Source organism: Jaculus jaculus, chromosome 16 (genome assembly GCF_020740685.1).
Source record: "Jaculus jaculus isolate mJacJac1 chromosome 16, mJacJac1.mat.Y.cur, whole genome shotgun sequence".
NCBI lineage: Eukaryota > Metazoa > Chordata > Mammalia > Rodentia > Dipodidae > Jaculus > Jaculus jaculus.
In genome coordinates, this window is record NC_059117.1 from 37,685,994 (window position 1) to 37,711,647 (window position 25,654).

At 43.2% G+C, this 25,654-nt stretch overlaps 1 protein-coding gene across 10 annotated transcripts in view; it reads right to left on the minus strand.

The window, feature by feature from the left end:
- Positions 1–25,654, minus strand: part of Osbpl3 (oxysterol binding protein like 3) — a 197,469-nt gene that overhangs the window by 53,297 nt on the left and 118,518 nt on the right. For 7 of the 10 annotated variants that reach the window (XM_045135889.1, XM_004652800.2, XM_045135884.1 and 4 more), the window contains exons 6-12: positions 25,477–25,644; positions 24,876–24,999; positions 22,900–23,003; positions 22,629–22,721; positions 21,484–21,640; positions 9,647–9,774; positions 5,106–5,213 (exon numbers count right to left, since the gene is read on the minus strand). In XM_045135889.1, coding sequence (XP_044991824.1) covers positions 5,106–5,213; positions 9,647–9,774; positions 21,484–21,640; positions 22,629–22,721; positions 22,900–23,003; positions 24,876–24,999; positions 25,477–25,644 — 882 coding nt within the window. The remainder of the gene's footprint in view (positions 1–5,105; positions 5,214–9,646; positions 9,775–21,483; positions 21,641–22,628; positions 22,722–22,899; positions 23,004–24,875; positions 25,000–25,476; positions 25,645–25,654) is intronic. The other 3 variants (XM_004652801.2, XM_004652802.2, XM_004652803.2) reach the window with 3 other exon arrangements.

Here is a 25,654-nt window from a genome sequence, read left to right on the forward strand (position 1 = left end):
AGAGAGAAAGTGGTAGAGAAAGAAAGATGGGCATGGCAGGGCCTCTAACCCCTGAAAATGAACTCCAGATACATTCGCCACCTTGTGCATCTGGCTTATGTGGATACTGGAGAAATCAAACCTGGGACCTTAGACCTCACAGGCAAGCACCTTAACTGCTAAGCCATCTCTGTAGCCCAATCTTTCTAATTTATTTATTTATTATTTATTCATGAGCAACAGAAATAATGGGTATACCAGGGCCTCTTGCCACTGCAAATGAATTCCAGATGCATGTGCCACATCTGGCTTTTAGTTGAATACTGAATCCAGGCTGGGAGGCTTTGTAAGCAAGTGCAAGATCTCCTCAGCCCTATCATATAACATATTAAAAGTGTGCTCTAACATGTAGCCTAAGCATGTAGTTTCTATACCATCTAGGTTTATGTTCATATACACTATAATGTTCTCATAGCAACGAGGTCACCCAATGATATCCTGAACATTCTGTACTAAACAACTCATGACTGAATTGAAAAGTTTTTTTTTTTAAATACAAGGAAAACCCCCAAAACTATATATATGACATGTGAATTATACCCTTCTAATCCTGTTTAAGTTACTTGATATTATCTGTTTATTATTCATAGATTAAAAGCATTATCTTTGATAGATGTAAGCTTGTTTTTACTGCAAATATTTCTCTTAGATTTTACTATAACTTCTTATTTACTAATACATTTACCCCTAAGACCTAGTCAACATTTCTTTTGCAACTTTTATTATTCCCTAATTTAAAACATCTTTCCACTCTAGCAGCTTGATAAATATTCAGATCAACATTGTTTGTTGGAATTTCTGTACTTAACTTGGACTGGCTGCTGGTTCAGCTTTAGCGGGCCATAGAATGACCTAAGCTGCTTTCCAAATTGCTTTGAGCTGCACTGACCTAATTTATTGATTAATCTATTTCTCTCCCATTGGCTTTTGGTGCTTTTCTCATCCACGATGTATTTCATTTATAAGGAAAATATAAAATGCCATTACGGGTCAGAGAAATGGCTTAGTGGTTAAGGCATTTACCTGCCAAGCCAAAGGACCTAGGCTTGAAGCCAGATGCACAAGGTGGCGTGTGCATCTGGAGTTTGTTTACAGCGGCGGGAGGCCCTGGCATGCCCCCCGCCCTCTCTCAAGTAAATAAATAAATAAATAATTTAAAGAATAAAAATAAGATGGCATCATGCCTGAGTCAGTCATTCCGCCCATCCCTACAGTATCCCTACCTCATTTTAACTAGGGAACTGTAATGCATGTTTTGTTTGCTAGATTCGTATGGATTCCTCATTATGTACCAGTGACAAGCTCTGCATTGTTAGGTGTAGATTTAAATTTCAGCTTTCTATCTTATAAACTGTGTTTCTAAGGAAAGTTACCTAACATTTCTGGGTTTTACTTTCTTTGTCTCTAAACTGAAATTACGACCCCTACTTCACAGAATCCAGGTTAAGATTCTGTGCAATAATGCCTTCAAAGGTACATGGAATATGGTAAGCAGGCAATTGAAAGTTTGTGGCTGAGGCTGTAGCTCAGAGGTGAAGCACTTTCCTCACCCACAGGATATGAGGTCCTGGGTTAGAGCTCCAGCACTGCAAAACAAAGTAAAGAAACCCCCCAAGATAAGCTATGTTTCCATTTTCTCAGACTTTGCTCTAAAGTTCTAGCCTTTTAATGCCTTAAATAGACTTTATTTAAAAAAAAAAATAGGATCTCATTATAAAGCTTAGGTTAGCCTTGAACTTACTATGTAACTAAGGCTGGCTTTGAACTTACAATTTTCCTGCCAAGTGCAGGGATTACAGGAGTGAGGCACTATGCTCCACTTCTTAAATAAGACTTAGTTATTCACTTAGAACTTAAAATAACATAAAATAATCAAGAAATGATATCCATCCTGATGATCTTAAATTTTCACATTCAGGAATATAAAGTAGGAGAGACTTGGTAACCGTGGGAGTCATTTTTTATTATAAAAAGAGAATTCTAGATTCATGTATCCATGTTCAATACCAGTAATGACTCATTTGTGCAGCTAAGAGAAAGCAAGCAAACATAAGCAAGAACAGTAGAAGGTTCTAGACGCAGAGCACCTGGAGCTAACCCAGGGCTGTCATTCTGCTACCAAGTATTTGTAGGTGCCTGGGAATCACCCACAATAACCTGGAGTGGCATTTTCAAGCTGGGTGGCATTTCCACTATTTCTGCTCTTACTTCCTGAAGGCAACAATGGCTTTTCCTTGCTGGGAAGAGGGAGAAAGAATAAATCACTGGAAACAGAAAAGTCTCCACAGGAGGAAATAAAGGAGACAACTGCATTGCTGACTCACGACTCAAGAAGGCAGTTTTGCACATGTGAGTCTGAGTGACGCGGCTCTGTCACCCTTGAAGGACAGTTCACAGCATTTGAACTTTAAGTCATGACTCTGTGAGATCAACCTAAAAATATGCATGCTGTGGGATTTGAGTTTCATCTCAAAACACAATTCCTCAAAGATGCATCCTGAACACAGATTCATGCAGGCATCAGTGAAAGGTATCTATTTAACCATTAAACGTACAAATGTAACTTATCAGACTAGGTAAAAGGTAAGAACTGGCCCTTGCGGGCCCATTCTATCTCCCTTCTCTACCTTCTCTCCCTTCTTCTTGCAAATAAATAAATAAATTTGAAAAATTAAGAACTATCTGGAAATAAGAATGAAATTGAGGGCTGGAGAGATGGCTTAGTAGTTAAGGCGCTTGCCTGAGAAGCCTAAGAACTCATGTTTGAGTTTCCAGGTCCCACATAGCCATACAGTGACACAAAGCATGCAATGTCACACGTGCGCACAAGGGTGAACATGTGTGTAGAGTTTGATGACAGGAGCTGAAGGCCCTGGCACACCTATTCTCTCTCTCTCTCTCCCTCTCTCACAAAACAAAAAATAAATTAATTTTTTTAAAGTTTAAAAAAAGAATGAAATTGAAGAATGCTATGGTCTTTGGCAGCAAAAAACCCTTACTCATGGCCAGACATGGCCCATTACTGGTTTAGCTGATATAGTCAAAAGGGGGCCTAGCCAGGGAGCAACGTCTTGGCTCAGGCCTCAGGCACTAGACCCCCACAGGTGAGAGGTGGTCTCTTGGAGGTAGATGTCTGCAGAGGAATTTCATCCTCAACACTGCCATGAGCCTTACAAGGAATTTGAGGCTTTCGGGTCCCATCAGCCCAAAGCACAGCCTAGGCTGCAACACTAGTCATCTGAGTGGTCTCAGCTTTAACTGTTTGTTTAACTGTTGGCAGCTACCTGCACTGAGGTCTGTGTGAGGTACATCTCTCTGAGGACTCGAAATCAATTATGATGAAACATTTGAATGTTTTATATACTCGTAGGCACCCTTTTGTGGCCTTCCTTATTTTTTTTTATATTAAAGCTACTCAAGTAAATTTGTTAATGGAAAATTTACCACATTTGAGACAAGCATGTATAGATAGTTAACAAGTTCTACCTTCAGTAACCTCTCTTCCCTATTTTTCTTTTTTTTGGTTTTTCAAGGTAGGGTCTCACTCTAGCCCAGGCTGACCTGGAATTCACTATGTAGTCTCAGGTCTTTCCTATTTTTCAAGAACTCCACTTATATCTTTTCAAATTTTCTCATTTTTTTTAATTAATTTTTTTGGTTTATTTTTACTTATTTATTTATTTGAGAGCAACAGATAGAGAAAGAGGCAGAGAGAGAGGGAGAGAGAATGGGTGCGCCAGGGCTTCCAGCCACTGCAGACGAATTCCAGATTCGTGCACCCCCTTGTGCATCTGGCTAAAGTAGGTCCTGGGGAATCGAGCCTCGAACCGGGGTCCTTAGGCTTCACAGGCAAGCGCTTAGCCGCTAAGCCATCTCTCCAGCCCTCTCATTTTTAACATGTTAGAATAAAAGACTATTTTGAGTGAAAATCTCAAGTCTTGAGAAAGACCTGTTTGTTGTCATTGCTTTTTGTTTTGCTTTGGTTTGGGGTGGTTCTGGGGATTTAACCTAGGGCCATGCAGCTGCTAGCACTGTATCACTAAGACATATATCCCAAGAAAAGACCTGTCTTCAATACTGAATATGAAATATGCCAGATTGGCACCCAACTTGGGGACAGCGGGAGGCTCGAGGAGCAGAGAGTCCGCATGGATTCTGCGTAAGCGTTCTTTAAGGTCTGTGTTCTGTGCTAGGGCCTGGAACACGTTAAAAATAGCAGGGCTTCATTAATAAATGGATGGTTGAGGAAAGTATAGCATGAGGCAGGCAGAAGAGATCTAGGAGCTATATATATATAAATAAAATGTATATATGTTTGTGTGTGTGTGGTACACCAGGGTCTCTGGCCACTGTAAGTGAACGGCTGTCCAGCTTTACGAGGGTGGGATGACTTTGCAAGCAAGTACCTTGAACTGCTGAGCCATCTCCTCAGCCCTAAAGGGAGTGGGGAGAACCTTTCTGATGTGCTAATTTACTGACTAAAAGATTTCAATTGTAATGCAACATATTTTTTTTTTCCTTCTCAAAGTATACAGCTGTGTTCTGTGAAAGGGGGAAAAAAATCACAGAAAGAAGAAGGGAACAGCTACAAGGACAGGGTAATGCTGTTTTTACAGAGTGAGTAAAAGAAGCCAGCAAGCAACCAGATATCAGAGGTCACAGAAATTTAGGTTTCTTCAGAAATGACAGATGAAAATGCTTGTCTTGATCAGTAAATAACATTTCTTACTTAGTTCAAAAAGGAAGGGAGGGAGGGAGGGAACAGGAAAGGATAAAAGAAGGGGCAGAGAGAAAAAGGAATTGCTTGTTTTCCCATAGTTCCCACTCCAGTAACCCCTAGTGAAAGAGTTATACCTGGGAGGCAAATCAGGTAAGACTTACAGAAAAGGCACTTGAAGACTGTAAATGACAGCTTGCTCCCAGCAAAGCTTAGGACGGCGACGCTGCAGCAGCTGTGGAAACTGTCCCCATTAAGGGCAAAGCGGAGAAGCGTGCAAACGGACAGAGGGCAGCGGGCGAGGCGGGAGTGGCTGCGGAAACAGTTACCACACAGGAGACCTACCCACCTCTGCCAGATTGTCAACCGACTTGGGAACAGCGGGAGGCTCGAGGAGCAGAGAGTCCGCATGGATTCTGCGTAAGCGTTCTTTAAGGTCTGTGTTCTGTGCTAGGGCCTGGAACACGTTAAAAATAGCAGGGCTTCATTAATAAATGGACAGCTGAGGAAAGTACAGCGCGAGGCGGGCAGAAGAGATCTAGGAGCTAAGGAACCCCTGGGTGATGCACGTCAGGGGGGTGATGCACCCTGGGGGACATTTCTGGGCTTTCCCCACACGCTGTCTCTCTAGGAGGTGAGAAGAGGTTAGTAAGGGTGGCCGAAGGAAGTCACAGACAATATCAGCCTTTAATAAGACTGGTGGTCTCACAGTATCTCCTCCCCCTAACAACTATTCTTGGTCTCTGACCAATAAACCTCCCACTCATCCAGAGATTCCTAGTTTCTCTCACCCTAAAAAGATGCAAATGAATGCATTTCAATGTGACTTAATTATCTCACCTGTTGAGCTGGACCCCAGGGAGTGGGCTGTACAGGAGCTTGTAGATTAATTTTACTATATTCCAAAGTAGGTGCTAATTATTTTGTTCAGTTTTTCAGGGCTAAGGCAATTATTTAAAAATAAATAAATAAAACCAACCACACCTTTCAACACAAGGGTTTGGGGAATGGGGGATACGAGCCATGAACATAGGTGAGATAAGCTCAGATCTCTTGTGTTCCCCCGTAGCAAAGTCCCATCCTTTATCTCAACCCCTCTATGGCACCTTGCTCACAGAAAAAGATGCTTATTCCCCAGACTCCTGGGCACGTCATGATCAGCTGGGCTGCAAAAGACTTTCTCTAGAAGGGGTCAAGCTCTCTACATTGTCTGCCAAACATTCCCTCTTTCTGGAACAAAGGACCTGACCAAAAGCAGCTTATGGGAGGAAAATATTTATTTTGGCTTAGAGTCTTGAGGGGATGCACTGTGATGGAAGGGAAAGTATGGCATGAGCAGAGGCTGGACATCATCTCTACTACCACAGGTAGAAAACAACAGCAGAAAAGTGAACTGAACTCTTATAAGGGGGAATTGGCTATAACAACCCAAAGCTTGTCCCTTCCCCCTGAAACACACCTCCTCTAGCAAGGCTCCACTTCCCAAATTGCCAGCAGCTGGGGACTGAGCATTCAGAGCATATGAGTTTATGGGGGATACCTGACTGAAAGTGCCACACTCCCATAACCAGCCCCAAGGCTGCTTTCATAGTGACCATCTTTCTATTATCCTGACTCTTCTAAGAAGCTCAGGGCCTCTCCCACACCTTAGAACCTGCTTGCTGACAGGCAAAACGTACTGTCTCATCTACTGCCTGCAGGTCCACAAGGATTTGGGCCTCACTTACTCACTTTTTGTTTTATTCTATTTCTTATTACTTTCATTGTGTGTGTGACATGGCTTTATATAGCCAGGCTAGCCTTGAACTCACCATCTGCCTGCCTTAGCCTCCTCAGGGATCACAAGAATGCATCACCATTCTAGACTCTGGTTTCACTTTCTAGTAGCCCACAGAGGAAAGAAGCTCCTTTAAAACACCTGAGAATCATTTAAGAAACACTGGGGGAGGGGGAACCTAGGGTCATACGACAACACATAATAATCTCTTTGGGGCACTGACCTCATCCTGGTCAATGTCACTGGTATAATCTTAGTAAAGCCAGAAAACTGTGTTATTTTAATAGCTTCTTTCTTTTGTAAGCCACATTCAGAAATAAGAAAGAAACATGCCAAGATTCCATATATAGTACCAAATATCCATTATAATGGTTCTGAGATGATTCTAAAACTTTATTTTAAAAAAAGTCTTGGACTGAATCAGAAATATAAGCTACAAAGAAAAGAATGGATCACTCTGCTTTATCTTGTTACTATAATTGCACACAGAGCCAAGAGTACATTCCTAGTGAAGGCGAAGCCAATTTGGTCTGGCTACCATAAATAAATGAGTCTTGTTGACCACACAGACTTCTGTGAGAGGGGAAATAAGAGAAAGAACATGAGGAAAGGAGATCTGGGAGTCCCATCACAGGCACCTTCTAAATGTATTAAAAGCCAATTTAGGGCATGGCATGGTGGCGCACACCTTTAATCCCAGCACTCGGGAGGCAGAGGTGGAAGGATCACCATGAGTTCAAGGCCACCCTGAGATGAGGTCAGCCTGAGCTACAGTGAGACCTTACTTCGGGGCGGGGGGGGGGGACAATCTCGGGCTGGAGAGATGACTTAGCAGTTAAGGGGCATGCCTGTGAAGTCTAAGGACCCAGGTTCAATTCTCTAGGTCCCATGTAAGCCAGATGCACATGGTGGTGCATGCATCTGGAGTTTGTTTGCAGTGGCTAGAGGCCCTGGCACACCCATTCTCACTCATCCTCTCTCTCTCTCTCTCCACCCCCTCTCTGTCTCAAATAAATAAATAAAAATAAAATCTTTAAAAAAAAATAAGCCAATCTAGTTGGGCATGATAGTACATGCCTTTAATCCCAGCACTCAGGAGGCAGAGGTAGCAGGATCACCGTGAGTTCGAGGCCAGCCTGAGACTACATAGTGAATTCCAGGTCAGCCTGGGCTAGAGTGAGACCCTACCTCAAAAAAAACAAAAAAACAACCTATGTAAAGGGAACCATAAAAAAAGGCTTTATATTGCACTGGAGAGATTGCTCAGCAGTTAAGGCTCTTGCCTGCAAAGCCTAACAACCTGGGTTCAATTCCCTAGGACCCACAAAAAGCCAGATGGTGACACATGCACCTGGAGTTTGCAGTGGCTAGGGTTCCTGGCACACCCATTCTGTCTATCCCTCTTCTCTCTCTCTGCTTGTAAATAAATAAATAAAAATTATAAAAAGAAATGCTTTTTATCACTAAAAAATAAAAAAGGTTGAAAATTGAAAAAACCACTTTGCTTTTGAATATGTAGCCAACTGCTTATTACAGTCCCAAAGGATGCGTCTTTTTCTGACCTTAAACATTAAGGTTCTATCCATGGAGTGAGGCCATATTATTTTCAAATTTGTCTTTCAAAGATAGCATAGTTGGGCCTAGGGTGGTGGCACACACTTATAAACTCAGCACTTAAGGAAAGTGAGGCAGGAGCTCAAGGCCAGCCTTTGCTACATAGCAAGTTAGAGGCAGTCTGGATGACTCAAAAAAAAAAACACAAAAGACAAAACAAAACAAAGAAATGAAGAAAACAAAACAAAAGATTGCATAGAATTGCCAGATGAATGAATGTATCTTAAATTTTCTGCTACAATGCAATGTGGCTGTGGCTGTTGGGCCAGGATTTATCATGAACATCAGGAGCATTACTTTTCTCAACAACATGATGAGTAAAAAACATCATGGGTGTTTTATCTCAGTTCCTATATTGACTTCTGGTAGCATGATTCTAAAATTCATCTCTCCCACCTGACGCAAAATAGAAAATTCAATATGGTAATTTCTTTTTTTTTTTTTTTTTCTTTTTTTGGTTTTTCAAGGTTGGGTCTCACTCTGGCCCAGGCTGACCTGGAATTCACTATGTAGCTTCAGGGTGGCCTCGAACTCATGGTGATCCTCCTACTTCTGCCTCCCAAGTGCTGGGATTAAAAGCATGCGACACCTCGCCCAGCTCAATATGATAATTTTTTATGTGCACCACACACTGTTTTTTTAAAGTCAGGATTCCAAAGTTCCTACCAAGAGCAATAGCAAATAAGTCTGCTATTTCAAAAGTAGCTCTGGAGCAGGTAAGGCCAAATGCTTGATAAGACACCTTCAGCTACTCAAATAGCATCAGGACATCAGAGCTAATGAAAACAAGGAAAGGGAGGCCCAGCACGACTTACTGAACAACATTAGAGGCTGTGACGGTGATGTTTCTGTTTTGAAGACACACTGATGACCTGACAGACACTTCACTATGACTCACCTCTTTGGGTCCATGAAGGGAATTGCTAAATGCTTTGTATTATTTAATTAAATAAAATAACTTTCATATCTTTGCAAAAGCATTAAGCAGTTTCAGTATTTTGTGACAGAGAAGAATGATGTAAACTGGAAATTATTCTCTGCCACATGGCACTTGTTAAGCTGATCTGAGCTTGTGGTGTCTCAGGCCCACAAAATCTCTTCCAAACTACCATATTTTGTAAGTATTAACTAACCAATGTCGCTAACACATAGACACACACACACACACACACACACACACACACACACACATACACACCAACATTTCTAGAGAAACAGTGAAAGTAAAATGGATTGGAGAAAACCAAGCTAAAAGTAAAAGACTCAAACACTTGGTAACAGCTACAGAGGTTTAGGGTTACCCAAGTTTTGTTACTTTGAACAAGCAGGTCTGAGGAAGGTTAGCATGTAATTTAATTTGTTTGTTTTTCTCCTGAAGTTTCACTTCAACCATGAAAATCAGAAATTTTCAGTGCAATCATGGAAACAGAAAATATAAACAATTCACGGGCCAGGCCACAGTTGCAGACATTCCCATGACAGATACATGCGTGACTTACGGCTGACAGCGCACGCTTCAGACCCGTGAGCTGGGCGGAGGCGGAGGAGGCATCCTGCTCCATCAGCTGCTCCAGCTTCTCTCTCTCCGCAGAGATGCTATTAAAAGCCGACCTTAAAGCGAAGTAAACTACAAAGATATAACCATTACTAGAAGGAATCAAGGAGAGGAAGAACTCAAAATAAAATGCAGAAACAAGGATTTCATGTCAAGATAGTAAAATAGCAACCCTAAATATTTTGAGTTCATACATATTGGATAATTGAACACTGATTAAACACACACGCATACACATCTGGGGCTAGAGAGTAGACTTGCATGCAAAACCGAATGACCTGGTTCAGTTCCTCAGCCCCCTCATACAGACAAATGTACAAAGCGGGGTATGGATCTGGAGTTCATCTGCAGTGGCTAAAGGCCCTGGTGCACCCATTCTCTCTGTGTGTATCTCCCTCTTTATCTCTCTCAAATAAAGGTGCTGCTGTCTCCCCTTCTTGGTCAGTCCCTCATCTGCAGGACTAGAACCTCCCCTCCGACCTTTGCACTCGGACACCGGGATCACTCAGGAGCATTCAGGCTCAACAAGAGCTCAGCACCAGTGGACACTGAAGAACCCACGCTGAGGTCCATCTGATTCTGCTCACATGCAAGTTCCCTCCTACGGATGAGGGAATGGTCACTAAAGTATTGATCATGGGTACTGTACTTGAACATTAACTTTCCAATCACTTCATTTACATTGTGTTGTAGAAGGGTAGGAAGAAGGAAAAGATTGAAACATACAAGTAGTTTATGTCAAAAGAAGACAGGATTCATCACTTATTCACTCCATGACCTTAGACAAGTAGATGATGTACCTGAACTGTAAATGAAAGCACGAACAACATGTATTTCATAGCCGGTTAAGAATTAAGTAAGATGCTGAGCATGGTGGCACACGCCTTTAATCCAAGCACTTGGGAGGCAGAGGTAGGAGGATTTCTGTGAGTTCGAGGCCACCCTGAGACTATATAGTGAATTCCAGGTCAGCCTGGGTGAGAGTAAAACCCTACCTCAAAAAACGAAAAAAAAAAAAAAAAAAGATGTAAGATGATGCAGGTTAAGTACTAGACCCAATACAGAACATGCAACAAACAAACAATGACTGTCACTGCGATGGTACTAGTTAGGATGATGATTCAGGAGGAAAGTGACGAGCGAGTGCACTCCCTTGAACAGGGAGCAGCAGCAGCAGCAGCATAATGCACTAGTCTCTATAAGCTCACGCAGGGTGAGAGTCTGTGAGGGAAGAGCAGGCCAGAGCCTACTGAATCTCAGAAGAGCAGTCACGGAACAAGAGCAGTGGATGCAACAGGCAGCTCGCTGCACTTAACGTCCCATTTGACATCTTCCCTCAGTGCCCCAGGATACCCACGAACATCCCAGTGGGTCCCTAGGAGAGCTACCTTTTCACTGACATCTATTTCTCAGCTGGCTCCACTTTCCCAAATTGATTCCTCTGGTTTTCAAATGGCTGCTGCTAGCAAAACTTTCAGTCAAACTAGAAGATTCCAAGTTATTTATTTTTTTCTTTATTTGAAAGAGAGAGAAATCGGTAGGAGGGGGAAAGGAGAGAGATAATGGGCGCACCAGGGTCTCCAGCCACTGCAAATCAACTCCAGATGTGTGTGCCCCCTTGCTCATCTGGCTTACGTGGGTCCTGGGGAATCGAACCTGGGTCCTTTGGCTTTGTAGGCAAGCACCTTAACCACTAAGCCACTTCTCCAGCCCTAGATTCCTATTTGAATTGGTAGACTTTGCCCTATTTGTTTCAAATTGCATAGCTAAAAGGGCTGCAGACATAGCTTAGTGGTTGTGGCAGTCAGGTTCGCATTGCTGGTAGAAATCACCCAAAGAAGAGCAGACTGTGGGAAAATAAAAGGTTTATGTTGGCTTACAGGCTTGAGGTGAAGCTCCACGATGAAAGGGGGAAACGATGGCCCACATAAAGCGTAGAACAGGAACAGGAGAGTGTGCCACACACTGGCATAGGGAAACTGGCTATAACACCCAGAAGCCTGCCCCAAACAATACACCACCTCCAGGAGGCTTTAATTTCCAATTGCCATCAGCTGGGGAACCTAACATCCAGAACACCTAAGTTTATGGGGAGCACCTGAATCAAAGCACCACTGTGGTAGAGAGCTTGCCTAGCAAGTACAAGGCCCTGGATTTAATCCCCAGTCTCCCCTCACACCCAAAAAAGAATGTATAACTCACACTAGGATGGGCATGCAAGAAAGAGAAAGAAATTCATATAGTCCTGCTCCACTGGAGGGGGTAAAACTCCTCCTCAATAATTTGACAAGTGGATTCAGGCGACCAGATTCCCATCCACTGAACATGTACGTGTAGCAAACTAAACTTGTATGTGTGTATGTGTTTGGTGACAGTGTGTCACTACGTAGCCCAAGCTGGCTTTAACCTTTGATTCTCCTGCCTTGACCTCCCATGTGGTGGGATTATTGGTATGCAACACCATGCCTGGGTAAATTTATCAAATGGCTTTAAGACCCACCCCGAGTACGTTATAGTCATTCACAGCCACCAATAACCCAGCACACCCAGGGCAATGGGTAGAGGCTGCTCCCAGGAGAACATAATCACACAGTTAGACACTGGACTCCAAAGCTTAGGGGTATTCCTTGTGACTCTAGTGTTTTCTAACTATTTCTAATTTAATGACACATTTATTAGAGATGAATAAAAAGCTTAAAAGGAGAAGATCCAGGGCTGGAGAGATGGCTCAGCAGTTAAGGCTCCAGCCTGCAAAGCCTAATGATCCAAGTTCACTTCCCCAGCATCCACATAAACCCAGATGGACAAAGTGTCATATCCATCTGGAGCTTGTTTTCAGGGGCTAGAGGCTCTAGCATGCTTGCTCTCTTGCTCTCTCTCTCTCCTTCTCCTTCTCCCTCTCTCTTTCTCTGTGCTTGCAAATCAATTAATTGAAAAACAGAAAATTCAAATAACTGTATTGCCCCTAGGGATACCTGAACAAAGGTACCTATATGGAAGGCATATGTGGAAAATGCCTACATCTCAGCAGTCCTTTCAAGGAAACAACAACACACGCCATTACACAGCATCCAACACACACTAGGATCCACATTTCTTCCCTTTGTTTTAATGGAAGCCATCTTTTTATGTGAATTATCTTTAAAAATAAAATATCTGGGATGATTTGATCCTGCCAATATTTTCTCATCACAGAATGCTAATATTTAAAAATATTTTCTATTCCACATTCCATCAAAATTTATATACACTAGGTAATTTCACTACATGATCATATTATTTCTTTATAGTACACATGAATCTAGTTCCTCAGCATACTTACACAGAATTCCAATTTGTGAACAATGTGTGATCTGGCTTTCCCTTGGGCTATGTACCATTTTTTTAACTGTTTTTTTTTTATATTTTTTATTTATTTATTTATTTGAGAGCGACAGACACAGAGAGAAAGACAGATAGAGAGAGAGAGAATGGGCGCACCAGGGCTTCCAGCCTCTGCAAACGAACTCCAGACGCGTGCGCCCCCTTGTGCATCTGGCTAATGTGGGATCTGGGGAACCGAGCCTCGAACCGGGGTCCTTAGGCTTCACAGGCAAGCGCTTAACGGCTAAGCCATCTCTCCAGCTCGCTATGTACCATTTTTGGCTCTTAATATGAAAGTGATATCATTGTGACATATGTGGCTTTTCCTTCAATGCTTCTTTCTACAAGTTCAAAATAGTTCGGAAAAAGGACCACTCAACTATTAAAACTAAACTCCAGAAAAGACCCCAGGAACAAAAGCATAAGCTAATACCAATTACTTTTGTTCTAATTTTTGTTTTTGCATGCATAAGTGAAGACTTCTTTCATCTGTGGGAAATGCATTCCCACAGATCTGTTTCCCTTCCATGGCAGAAGGCGAACATCCACTTCTATTTGGAGCATCCTGATCTGGACACATCCTACTTCTTTCTTTTTCTCACCAACTTCTGTGTCTGCTGCTAACAGGACATGCTCTCAAAAGCCAGGCAAGGTGATGCACGTCTGGAATCTCAGAACTTGGGAGGCTGTGGCAGAAGGATTGCAAGTTACGAGGCCAGTCTGGACTCAATAGCAAGATCATATATTCTTTAAAAAAAATAGGGCTGGTGAAATGGCTTAGCAGTTAAGGTGTTTGCCTATGAAGCCTAAGGACCCTGGTTCAATTCCCCAGGACGCATGTAAGCCAGATGCACAAGGGGGTGCATGTGTCTGGAGTTCATGTGCAGTGGCTAGAGGCCCTGGCATAACCATTCTCTCTCTGTCTATCTGTCCCCTCTCTCAAATAAATAAATAAATAGCTTAAATCAGATTTTTATTTTAGAAGCATATGCTCTCATAAAAACTTTTTTTGGTTTTTCGAGGTAGGGTTTACTCTTGTCCAGGCTGACATGGAATTCACTATGTAGTCTCAGGGTGGCCTCGAACTCATGGTGATCCTCCTAGCTCTGCCTCCTGAGTGCTGGGACTAAAGGTGTGCACCACCACACTCGACCTTCATAAAAACTTTTTGACACAATAAGCCATGTCATAAATTGTTAACTGTAAAACAATTAATCACAGATGACAATGCCAGAATTTAACAGCCCAAAGAGGACAGCTAATTTAGGACACTTAACAATGAGGCACCTGGGGGCTAAAGAGATTAAACAGTGAATTCAAGGTCCCAGCTGGTTGGTAACAGAGGTGGCCTACCCAGCCTGTATACAGGGTTAGCTCCGAAAAGGCTTGCTTACAGCATTTCCCATTACAGCATTAATTACAGCTTACAGCATTAGTTGAGGATGTTAGTAGCTGAGGGAGGTGAGAAGCAATGGGAACTTTCCCAAAGAACACTGAAAACCATCTACACAAAGCTAGTAGTTTTCCTTGTTACAGTATTTCTCGGGGATTTTAACAACTCATATAAAACTAAAAGAAACCAGAATTTCAGGATTCCCAGACCTTTTCAATCATGAAATTCAAGTTTTAACTTTTAAGTATTACATGGATAAAATATTCCACAGAATACATTTTGAGAAGTGTAAAGGCTCATATATACAACAAAAATTGTGACTTCTCGATTTATTACATTTCATTCAGTTTGCTTCTAGGGGTAGCGTACATACAAATCCCAAACAAGGACCACATGCCGTCAAAAGCAAAGAATGGCTGGCCACATGTACCTTCCACACCTAGATGGTTCTATGCTGGATGCTTGCCGTTTTGTCTATATAACCAGAATTCAGACGCATTGAAAAGCTGAATGTACACAGGCTTTCTTTCCCTTCCTTCCTTCTTCCCTTCCTCTTTCTTTCTGCATTCTTTCTTTCTTCCTTTGCATGTATGTATACACGATGTGCGTGGTGCGTGTATATGTGTATGCAGATGCACTTGCCCTGTGCACATGTGTACAGGGAAGAGGAAAATGCTGGGTATGCTCTACAACACTCAAGACAGACTCATTAATTCCAAAGCTTGCCAATTTTTTTTTTGTAAGCCCTAGCAATTCTAAGGTTTCTGTTCCCCACAGGACTGTGGATACCAACACATGTGGCTGTCCCCAGATGTTTACGCAGGTGCCGGGTCCTAAACTCAAGCAGTTTCAGGCGTGCGCAGGCCCTCATGTTTGCTCTTACAGCTGAGCTCTCTCTCCAGCTCCAGGCGGTGTTTTGTCAATGGAATTCTTGCCTTGAGAATTCAAAACCCATCAACAACACTGAACACACCTTTTTGTTTTTTTTTTTTGTTTTTTCGCTGTAGCTCAGGCTGACCTAGAATTCACTACCTCTGCCTCCCGAGTGCTGGGATTAAAATAGGTGTGCGCCTCCACGCCCGGCTTGAGCACTGTGTTTCATTCAGTCAAGAGAGCGCTGAGTGCTGTGTTTCATTCATGAGGCCCTGAGGTGGGGTCTCCAGAAAAGACTTCTAAACCAGGGAGACAGAGATCTCTACAAGAGGACTTGGAATCCACAGAAAAGAAACCCAGCTAGCTCAGCTCCTTGGAGACAGGGAATCCTGATGAACAGCCACCTGGACCTCAGATCAGCAGCCAGCAGCTATGAAGCCAGCTGATTCCACAAAGCCCCCAAACAGCTCAGCTGGTGCGGGGGGGGGGCATGATAGACGTGCAAAGAAGAGGAGACCCCCAAGGGAGGGCAGGACCAATGTTGCTCCACATGGCAGTCTCTGCCTTGCTGAGGAAGCAGTGCCCGCAGTGTAGGTGAAACCCAGAGGGCTTTCTATGGTGCCCAGGTCCCATCCTGTCAGTTTGACAAAAGTGTTTCATATTATTCATAAGTCTTTGTGTTTCAAAGGAATTACCTCCCACAAAACCAGGATGTCTTAGTTGCGGTGAATTCTTCTCACACTAGACAGTGTCCACAGTGGCTCTGAAGAGACAGGCAAGGCAATGCCTCAGGTCTCAAACACTGCCCAGCAGCCCTGCAGAACACCCAGAAATTCTCGGGGTGATGAAGTCTCTGAAAGGCATGGCACACTTTCCCTATAACCCACCTCAGCAGCAGGGTTTGGATTTGTAGGATAGGAAGCCAGCTGAGGGGATGAACAACAGGAAGGGAGAACAACATGGGGCCGGGGGAGGAGTATCTGCCCTCCTCCCATTTACCGCCAGCTAACCCTCTTCTTCTTTCTAAGTAAATGGTCAGCTATGAAAGCCAGAGAAAAGGATAAGTAGGAGGTGGTAATAAGCACTTGCAACTTTATTTTCCCTCACTAGAATATCCTAAACTTTTTAGTACACATATATGTCAAAAATACATTTACTTTTTTCTAAACAGGTCATCACATATATATTGTTTTATAAACTTATACTTTTACTCAATGGGATGTGTAGACATCTTTTTGTTTGTTTGTTTGTTTGTTTTTTGAGGTAGGGTCTCACTGTGGCCCAGGCTGACCTGGAATTCACTGTATAGTCTCAGGGTGGCCTCGAACTCACAGCGCTCCTCCTACCTCTGGGATTAAAGGCGTGTGCCACCATGCCCGGTTTGGACATCATTTTAAAAATATTTTTATTTATTTACTTGCAAGAAGAGAGAGAAGGTGACAGGAACACACACACACACACACACACACACAGAGAGAGAGAGAGAGAGAGAGAATGGGTGTTCCAGGACCTCTTCCCACTGCAAATGAACTCCAGACACATGCGTCACCTTGTGCATCTGGCTTTACATGGGTATGAGGGAATCAAGCCCAGGCTTTGCAGGCAAGCGTCTTAATGGCTGAGCTATCTCTCCAGACCCACATCTTTTTTTTTAGGTCTACAGAAAATAGCCTTGCCCATTCCACCTATTAAGGATAGTGAAACACCAGAAAAAGTATATGTCCCTGGCATCAAGGAGGTTAGGGCTCAAGACTCATAGTGGCTACTCTGTGACCACGTGACCCTCGGGAAGTCCTTTAGCTTCCCTAGGTCTTGGGTTTCTCATGCATATGGCAAATGTCACAACATGAGACACTGCTAGAATTAAATGAGATACTGCATGCAACACACTAAACGAACATATGATGCCCCCCAAAGAAGACAGCTATTATTATTATGTTGAGTATTCCCATGTATTACATTAAAAAATCCAAACCTGTTTTGTTAATATTTAGGCTATTTTTAGGCAATCACTGTACCACACAGCCACACTCTCAGTCATGATTATTTCTAATTTATATTTCAAAATCATTATAGACTCAGAAGAATTTACAAAACAGGCCAAGTCCCATGATTCTATGGTCCAATTTCTCCCAATGGCAACATCTTTTTTTTTTTAAGTATATTTTAAGTTTATTTATTATGAGAAAGTGAGAGGAAGGGGTAAAGAATGGGAACACTTCGAGGCCACCCTGAGACACCATAGTGAATTCCAGGTCAGCCTGGGCTAGACTGAGACCCTACCTCGAAAAAAAAAAAAGGGGGGAACACTAGGGCCTTTGGTCACTGCAAATGAACTCTAGATGCATGTGCCACCCTGTGCATCTGGCTTACATGTGTTCTGGGGAATTAAACCTGGGTCCTTAGGCTTCATAGGCAAGTGCCTTAACCAGCCCCAATTGCAACATCTTAAACAACTATAGTACAATACAAAAACCAGGACATGGAGATTAGTATAACTCATAGAGTTTACTCAGATTTCATTGGCTTTACATATGCTTATTTGAATATATGTATGTGGGTATAGGTCAACACAGTGCTATTGCCCGTGTAAATTCCTGTAAACAATGTTACAAACATGGTAGACTTTTTCATCACTTCAAAGATCCCTTTATAATTACACCCATATCCTTCCTCTGTGATAGTTAATCTGTGGTGCTCAATTTGACAGAATTTAGAACTGCCATAGGAACAAATATCTAGGAATGTCTGTGAGAGATTGTCTAGATTAGGTTAATTGGTGGGAGGACCCATCCTACTTGTGGGGTGGCACCATTCCGTGGGCTGGGGTCCTGGGCTGAATAAAAGGAAGAAAGAAAACTAAGCAGCAGCATTCACCACTCTGCTTCCTGTTGTGCACACAATGTGATGAGCTCCCTCGAGCTCCAGCTGCCACGCCTTCCCTGCCAGAAGGGAAACCTAGAACTGTGAGTTGATGAAGCCCTTCCTCCCTTAAATTGCTTCATGTTCAGTGTTTGGTCACAGCAACAAGAAAGTAACTAATACATCCTCTTCCTTCCACCTTGCCCCTAACCTCTGACATCTGCTAATTTCTTTTTTTTCTATATCACTCCAAAGTTTTACAAAAATGGAACCATACATACTATGTAAGTTTTATAGATTAGCTATTTTCATTCAGCATAGTACCCTGAGCTCCACCCAGCTTACTGAGTATACTAAACAGTTTTTTCTTGTTGTTGCTTTATTCTAGTGCATGGACATTTTACAGTATACCATTCATGTGTTGAAAGACACTGAATTATTGATATCAATTAAGTCTGCTCTGAGCATTTTGTTTTTGTGGTGTTGGATTAAACCAGGGTCTTGTGCGTGCTTGGCAAGCACTACCACTAAGCCACAACCCCAACCTGACCTGAACATTTTTTTCCTAGACATAAATTTTCATTTCATGTCAAAAATACATCTGTTTTTTCTAAAACATGTGATCACACATATATTGTTTTGTAACCTTATATTTTTATTTGCGAGTGAGAGAAACAGGCAGATAGAGAGAAAATGGGTGTGCCAGGACATCTAGCCAAAGCAAACAAACTCTAGATACATGTTCCACCTTGTACATCTGTCTTTACATAGTTAGTGGGGAATCGAACCGGGTCCTTAGGCTTTGCAGGCAAGCACCTGAACTGTTGAGCCATCTCTCCAGCCCATTACCTTATATTTTACTTAATGAGATGATGCAGACATCTTTTTTATATGTTCACAAAAAAAAAAAAAAAAAGCCAAGAGGGCTGCAGAGATGGCTTAGCAATTAAGGCACTTACCTGCAAAGCATAAGGACTCATGTAAGACTCTTCAGGTCCCACATAAGCCAGACACACAAGGTAATGCAAGCACAAGGTCACACATGCACAAAGGAGTGCATGCATCTGAAGTTCGACTACAGGAGCTGGAGGCCCTGGCCCTCCAATTCTCTCTCTCTCTCTCTCTCTCTCTCACACACACACACACATACACACACACACACTAATAAAAATAAAAAGGGGCTGGAGAGATGGCTTAGCGGTTAAGCGCTTGCCTGTGAAGCCTAAGGACCCCGGTTCGAGGCTTGGTTCCCCAGGTCCCACGTTAGCCAGATGCACAAGGGGGCGCACGCGTCTGGAGTTCGTTTGCAGAGGCTGGAAGCCCTGGCGTGCCCATTCTCTCTCTCTTCCTCTATCTGTCTTTCTCTCTGTGTCTGCCGCTCTCAAATAAATAAATAAATAAATTAAAAAAAATAAATAAATAAAAATAAAAAGGCCAGCCTGTTGGGCTTGCCTCAATAAAAAGAAAAAATAGGACCAGAGATGGCTCAGCAGTTAAGACACTTGCTTGCAAAGCCTAAGAATCTATGTTTGACTCTCCAGGTCCCATGTAAGCCAAACATACAATGTGACTTAAGAAAACAAAGTCGCACATGTGTGCAAGGCTGCACACATGTCTGGAGTTCAAGTACAGGGGCTGGAGGCCCTGGCATGCTAATTCTCCCTCCTTCTCTCTACCTGTTGCTTTCTTACATAAAAAAAAAAAAAATAGCAGAACAGCCAAGAGATACCCAATAACATGAAGAATATTTTAGTGTGTTGTTTAGTTTTGTATAACAAGGCTAAACTATCTTCCAAGACATACCTTCCAAAAAAAAACGCTATACACCATTTTATATGGTCACCAGCAATGTAGAAGAGATTGTTTCTGTGTATCATGACAGCATTAAAAAATACTCCTCCACAGCACTCAGGAGGCAGAGATAGGAAGACTGCCATGAGTTCAAGTCACCCTGAGACTGCATAGTGAATTCCAGTTCAGCCTGAGCTAGAGTGAAACCCTACTTCAAAACAAAACTCCTCTACAATAAAGGAGGATATCTGTTACCTTCCTCTGGCCTCCGTGTGGGTGCATATGAGATGTGCACATCAGCACACACACACACATGACATGTAATTTAGCATAAACTACATGCACACACATGGTACACACCCCAAATATTGCTCATCAAAACAGAAATGTAATCTGTAGCCATACCACCCTAAATGCTCCCAATCTCATCTGATCACAGAAGCTACATAGGAATGTTAGTGAAGTTTCATCACAGTTTTGATTGGCATTTCCATAATGGATAATAATATTGACCATCTATTTCTTTTATCTGATGAATAATGCTAAAGTAAAAATCTTTATTTGTATAATTTTTAAGTTAATTTCCTCCAAATGGACTCTTCAAAGTGGAATTGGCTAAAAAAAAAAAAACAAACTTAGGACATATGTCATGTTACAATCTATAAAAGCATCAGAACAACAACAACAAAAAGCCAGCCGTGGTGGTGCACACCTCTAATCCCAGCAGTAGAGAGGCAGAGGTAGGAGGATAGCCAAGAGTTTGAGGCCATCCTGTGACTATATAGTAAATTCCAGGTCAGCCTAGGCTAGAGTGAAACCCTACCTCGAAAAACCAAAAAAAGAAAAAGAAAAAGAAAACATCAATTGATGCTGTTAGCATCACATGAAGTACAGCCATTCCTCAGTATATATACATTAAACCATCTTTAGCTTATCTGTAATATCTAATCTAACGTAAACTCGTGTAAACAGTTGTAACACTGTATTAAGAACAATGACAAGAAAAAGTCTATACATATTTAGCACAGAAGTAATTTATTTTCATTTTCTTATTTGAGAGAGAGAGAGAATTGGCACACCAGGGCCTCTAGCCATTGCAGTTGAACTCCAGACATGTGCACCACCTTGTGCACATGTATGAACATGTGTGCCTGCATCACCTTGTGCATGTGGGGAGTCGAACCTGGGTCCTTAGACTTCTCAGGCAAGTGCCTTAATCACTAAGCCCCAGACTTAATTTTTAAAAATTGTTTTACAATCTATACTTGGATCCATGGGTTCTGCCAATGATATATCAATACTATCTCTTCCAAGAGGTTAAAAAGAAAACTTTGGCAAATGCATCCCCACTAACAAGAAAATAAGAAGTAAAAATCAGTTTTCCAAAGCCATAATACAGAAGAAAATGAGCCAACCAAGATACCTTCTCAGGGGCATTCTCGGTTCAGGCGAACACTGATCGTTTTCATGGGCTTTTAGAGGACAGCACATTCATTTACCTTTGTGGGCGACGTGACAAAGATCCTCCTGCATCTTAGAAAACTCTGACGAGGTTTCAGAGCCATCAGAGTAGTTTTTCTCTTCTCCAAAATCTAGTGTTGACAAATTAGGATTGGAAGAGTGTAGTCTGATTGGGCCAGAGAAAGGCTTAGGGACCTAAAGTGACACCAGAGGGAGAAATTTCAGTTCTGACTGTTGATTCTAAGATTGGAACCTATTAAGAGAAGGACATCTTAAAGGTAAGTCTTCCCACCAAGGGGGAATTTAGAAGAAAAATAAATGAGAACGCAGCAAAACACTTCCCAAAGCAACTTGCTTCTCATGAAATACAAATGGGTGAGAAATCACATACTGTCTCGGAAATGACAGAAGTTGTTAGGCTATAGGTTGAAAATGACAGCTAACTCTGCCAGGCTTTCTCATTCACACTCGATTTCTTCCTCCTGGCAATCATCACCCGGTAACTAGGTTGTTGGAGTAAATAGGTTTAAAAATGCTTCCCTTTATTTGCACCTGGGGCCTCTGTAATACAAACCTGCTTCTCCCATGTGTACATGGAGCATTCTCTACTTTGAAAGGACCTAGCTGGCGAGAGTATGTCTTGGGATGCATTTTGATTCTAACAAGGTTGCCTTTTAATATGCGACAGTCAAGCTGCCAATTTTGGCCTGAGGCTTAGCTGGACTTCAGGAAAGACAGCTCCTAGCACCATAACCTTCCCCTACCCCGTGGGACACTGGTGAGAGACTGGGAGTTCAGAGCAAAACTGGCCAGGGACATTAAAGGACATCTTGGCTCCAGAGACTCAGGGCTCAGACAGATGACCAACCCTCTGCACCAGTAGGAAAAGGTCAGAGCACAGAGCCACAGAAGCCACAAAACAATGCATACACTCAAGCCAGAAGGAAGGCAGACACGCTTAATGTTAAAAAGAAGAATCCTCCCAACAGCGGCAGTCCCTCCAGCTGCAGTCTGCTTTCCCTTAGAAAACATTCTCCCCTTGCCAAATATCATTACAGATTACAGTTCAGAGCAAATGCAGAACCTTTGCTTTTTTGTCCCCTCTGACTGAAAGGAGGCCCAGCACAAGGCATGCAGAGCGGCGGCATGAGGAAAGTAAGATTGGTGGCCAAGCAGTGGTTACCTGCAGCGTTCCTTTAGCATCTTTGCCAATAGCTCTGGACCGCCACCGCCTGTGCAATCGCTTTTCCTTTTTGGGACTTTCAAAAGCTCCACCCTTCGTTTCAAAACAGGAAAGAGCACAGACAGTAATGTCCACCAAACCAATGGGGATACACGCACAGCACACTGACCACCTCCATCCCCTTGAGTCTGGCTGAAGCATGCTACTGTTAGTCAAAGGCTGAGGAACAGAGAAGCAGCAAAGACATAGGCGGGAGAGGGGTTGGGCTAACCTGGATGGCATTGATGGCGGGTGCTGAGTACGTCCGATGCAGGACATCCATGCTTTGCAGGAGCTGGCTCATCTCCACCAGATAGGTGTGGCAGTGGGCCAGGTCTGTGGGAGGAAGAAGAGAGACACAATTCTCCACTTGCAAGGGGGAACACTATCTTGGCATAAGACACTTTCAATTTATCTTTCTGATTGTCCATCAGCATAGGTAGGACATGATAGCTCCTTTTTCACCAGAAAGGTTGTGGGCTGTAGTGGTTAAAGGCATGGATCCAAGGATTCCAGTTGCCTCAGTTTGAACCCACTTGAATTGTGATATTAAGGTATCTGTGCCTCAGTTTCCTCATCTGGAAAAAAGTCACATTGCTGAGTAAATGAGTTGATCCATGTTGTGTTCTTAGAAGAGTGTCTGGCCTATAGCAGGAGCCAAATACACCAGCCATGAGCGGCAACAGTCGTTCTAATCCAGCAGTGGGCTCTGAGCATAACTCTGTTGTTGTTAACCTGCCAAAGGACAATGAGGAGCCTCTGTAGACGGGCCTGAGATGACTGAGCTAGACAGTCACACTAGACTCTACACAGTAACTCAGAAGACAGTCCACGACTGGCCACTCACTGGTGGCTTCTGCTGAACAAGGGGCCACAGGCTTTGGCACAGTGTCAAGAATGTGTCCAGCCACAGCTCCTTAGGATGCCACCCCCAGTTTCTCATTCAATCTGGCTTGAGCCTGGAATTTGCATTTCTAATGAATTCCCAGACCAGCAAAGACTCCATGGCCCCAGAGGAAATAATGTCTTCATCAAGACCAAGAGCAACTTTCAAGGCCACCACCTGTCATCTTTCTCTAGTAGTTGCTCCAAGTCAAGCTTTACTTTAAACCAACTGGATTTTTTAAATTAAAAAATGTTTAATTCAAGCCAGGTGTGGTGGCACATGCCGTTAATCCCAGCACTTGGGAGGCAGAGATCGAGGATCACTATGAGTTCAAGGCCACCCTGAGACTAAATAGTGAATTCCAGGTCAGACCCTACCTCGCAAAAACAAACAAACAAAAAAAAAATAAGTTTAATTTCACTGGGTGTGGTGGAACACATCTTTAATCCCAGCACTGGGGAGGCAGAGACAGGAAGATTGCCATGAGTTTGAAGCCAGCCTGAGACTACATAGTGAATTCCAGGTCAGCCTGAGGTAGAGTGAGACCCTACCACAAAAAAAAAAAGTTTAATTCCATATGCCCTAGGCCTCACCCCTAAACCTAACTAGCTATGCCACTGGTAATCTTGGTTTGGTTTCCTGGATGACCCTTAATTAGCTAATTAAGGTTGAGAGCACTGAGCTACCTTGAGGCAGGAATAATCAACCCTGGCTCCTTATCGAGTCATCCAGGGAGCTTTGGAAACACTGCCACTAGGGCCCAGCCAGATTGATTTAAAGAGGGTCAGCGAGACAGGCCTGAGCATGAGCGTCCAAGCATCCCATGATTCTCGTGTGCAGCCAGAGTCCACGATGACACTGTGGACCACTATCGCACTGGTCACCCACTCATCTATGGACATTGATTCTTTATCTTGAGTGTGCATCTGGTCACTTCTGGCACTTAAAAAGACAGCTTGCAGTCCTTACCTCTGGGATGTGATTTATGGACCAGGGTGGAAACCAGGCAGGCATCAGCATGGGCACGAGATAGGAAGCCTGTCTGCATGCACACCCAGGGGAAGACGCAAGCCTGGCAGGGACAGTGTTGTGGCTGACAATGGTGAGACGCTGTTAGCAAATACGGGTAAGAATACAGAGGAGGGAGGGAGGAGCACAATGCACAGGAGGGCAGCATGAAACGGGAAGCCAGCGTCACTGAGTGACGACAGAAACAAGAGGGGTCAGGTCACTGTACCTTTTATGTAAGGGCAACATGAAGCAGGAAGCCAGAGTCATTTCTGAGTGATGACAGAAAGAAGCAGAGGGTCAGGTCACTGTACCTTTTGAGCACTTTTGCATGTCCTCTGAAGGCTGCAGCCAGAAGGGAACTCGTGCCTCACCCGCACAAGGAAAGGATAGATTGCTTCCAGTTTGAAACGAGTTCTGCTTTGATAGACTGCTGCGCTGTTTCAGGATGACAAAAGCACATTACAAATGGAAACAAAGCACAATGGGAGGGAAACTTTAAGGTTAAGAGGGAGTGCACACCATCTGCTTGTAATGGGAAGAAACTTCTAGCAACGCCCCCTGCAAGAGACCCTAATGCCATTTGCTATCATCCCATGTTGGCCATACAATGCTATACAGTCTCAGAGGATAGTATTTATTTTCTCCTATTAAGTGGTGATACTCCAGTAAAGAGATACATGTTTGGAAATAGTCTGCAGTCCTGGATGGTTATGCACGTGCCTTGCTGAATCATCACATCCTCTCCCCACCTTAACAGATGCTCCTTTGTCCTGGATCTGACTCCCTGGGCAGAGACTAATTTAATACCAGCCCAACCTACCTTATCCCTCCCTGAAAATCTTCCCTTAGGCTCAGCCCTCAGGATGGGCCTCTCCCTTCTTTTAGACTCATTACAAGAAAAACACCTGTTACCTTCCTACTGGGAATGGAATCAAACACCCCAGAGGCAGAGTCTGTGACGGTGGACCCTGGGAAAAAGTGATTAACATCTTGCGGAAACATGGCAATTTCATTCTGCCGATACATTCGGTGGTGGCGGAGTTTGGATACCCACTCATCAAAGACTTCCTCTGACTTCACCTGAAATGTG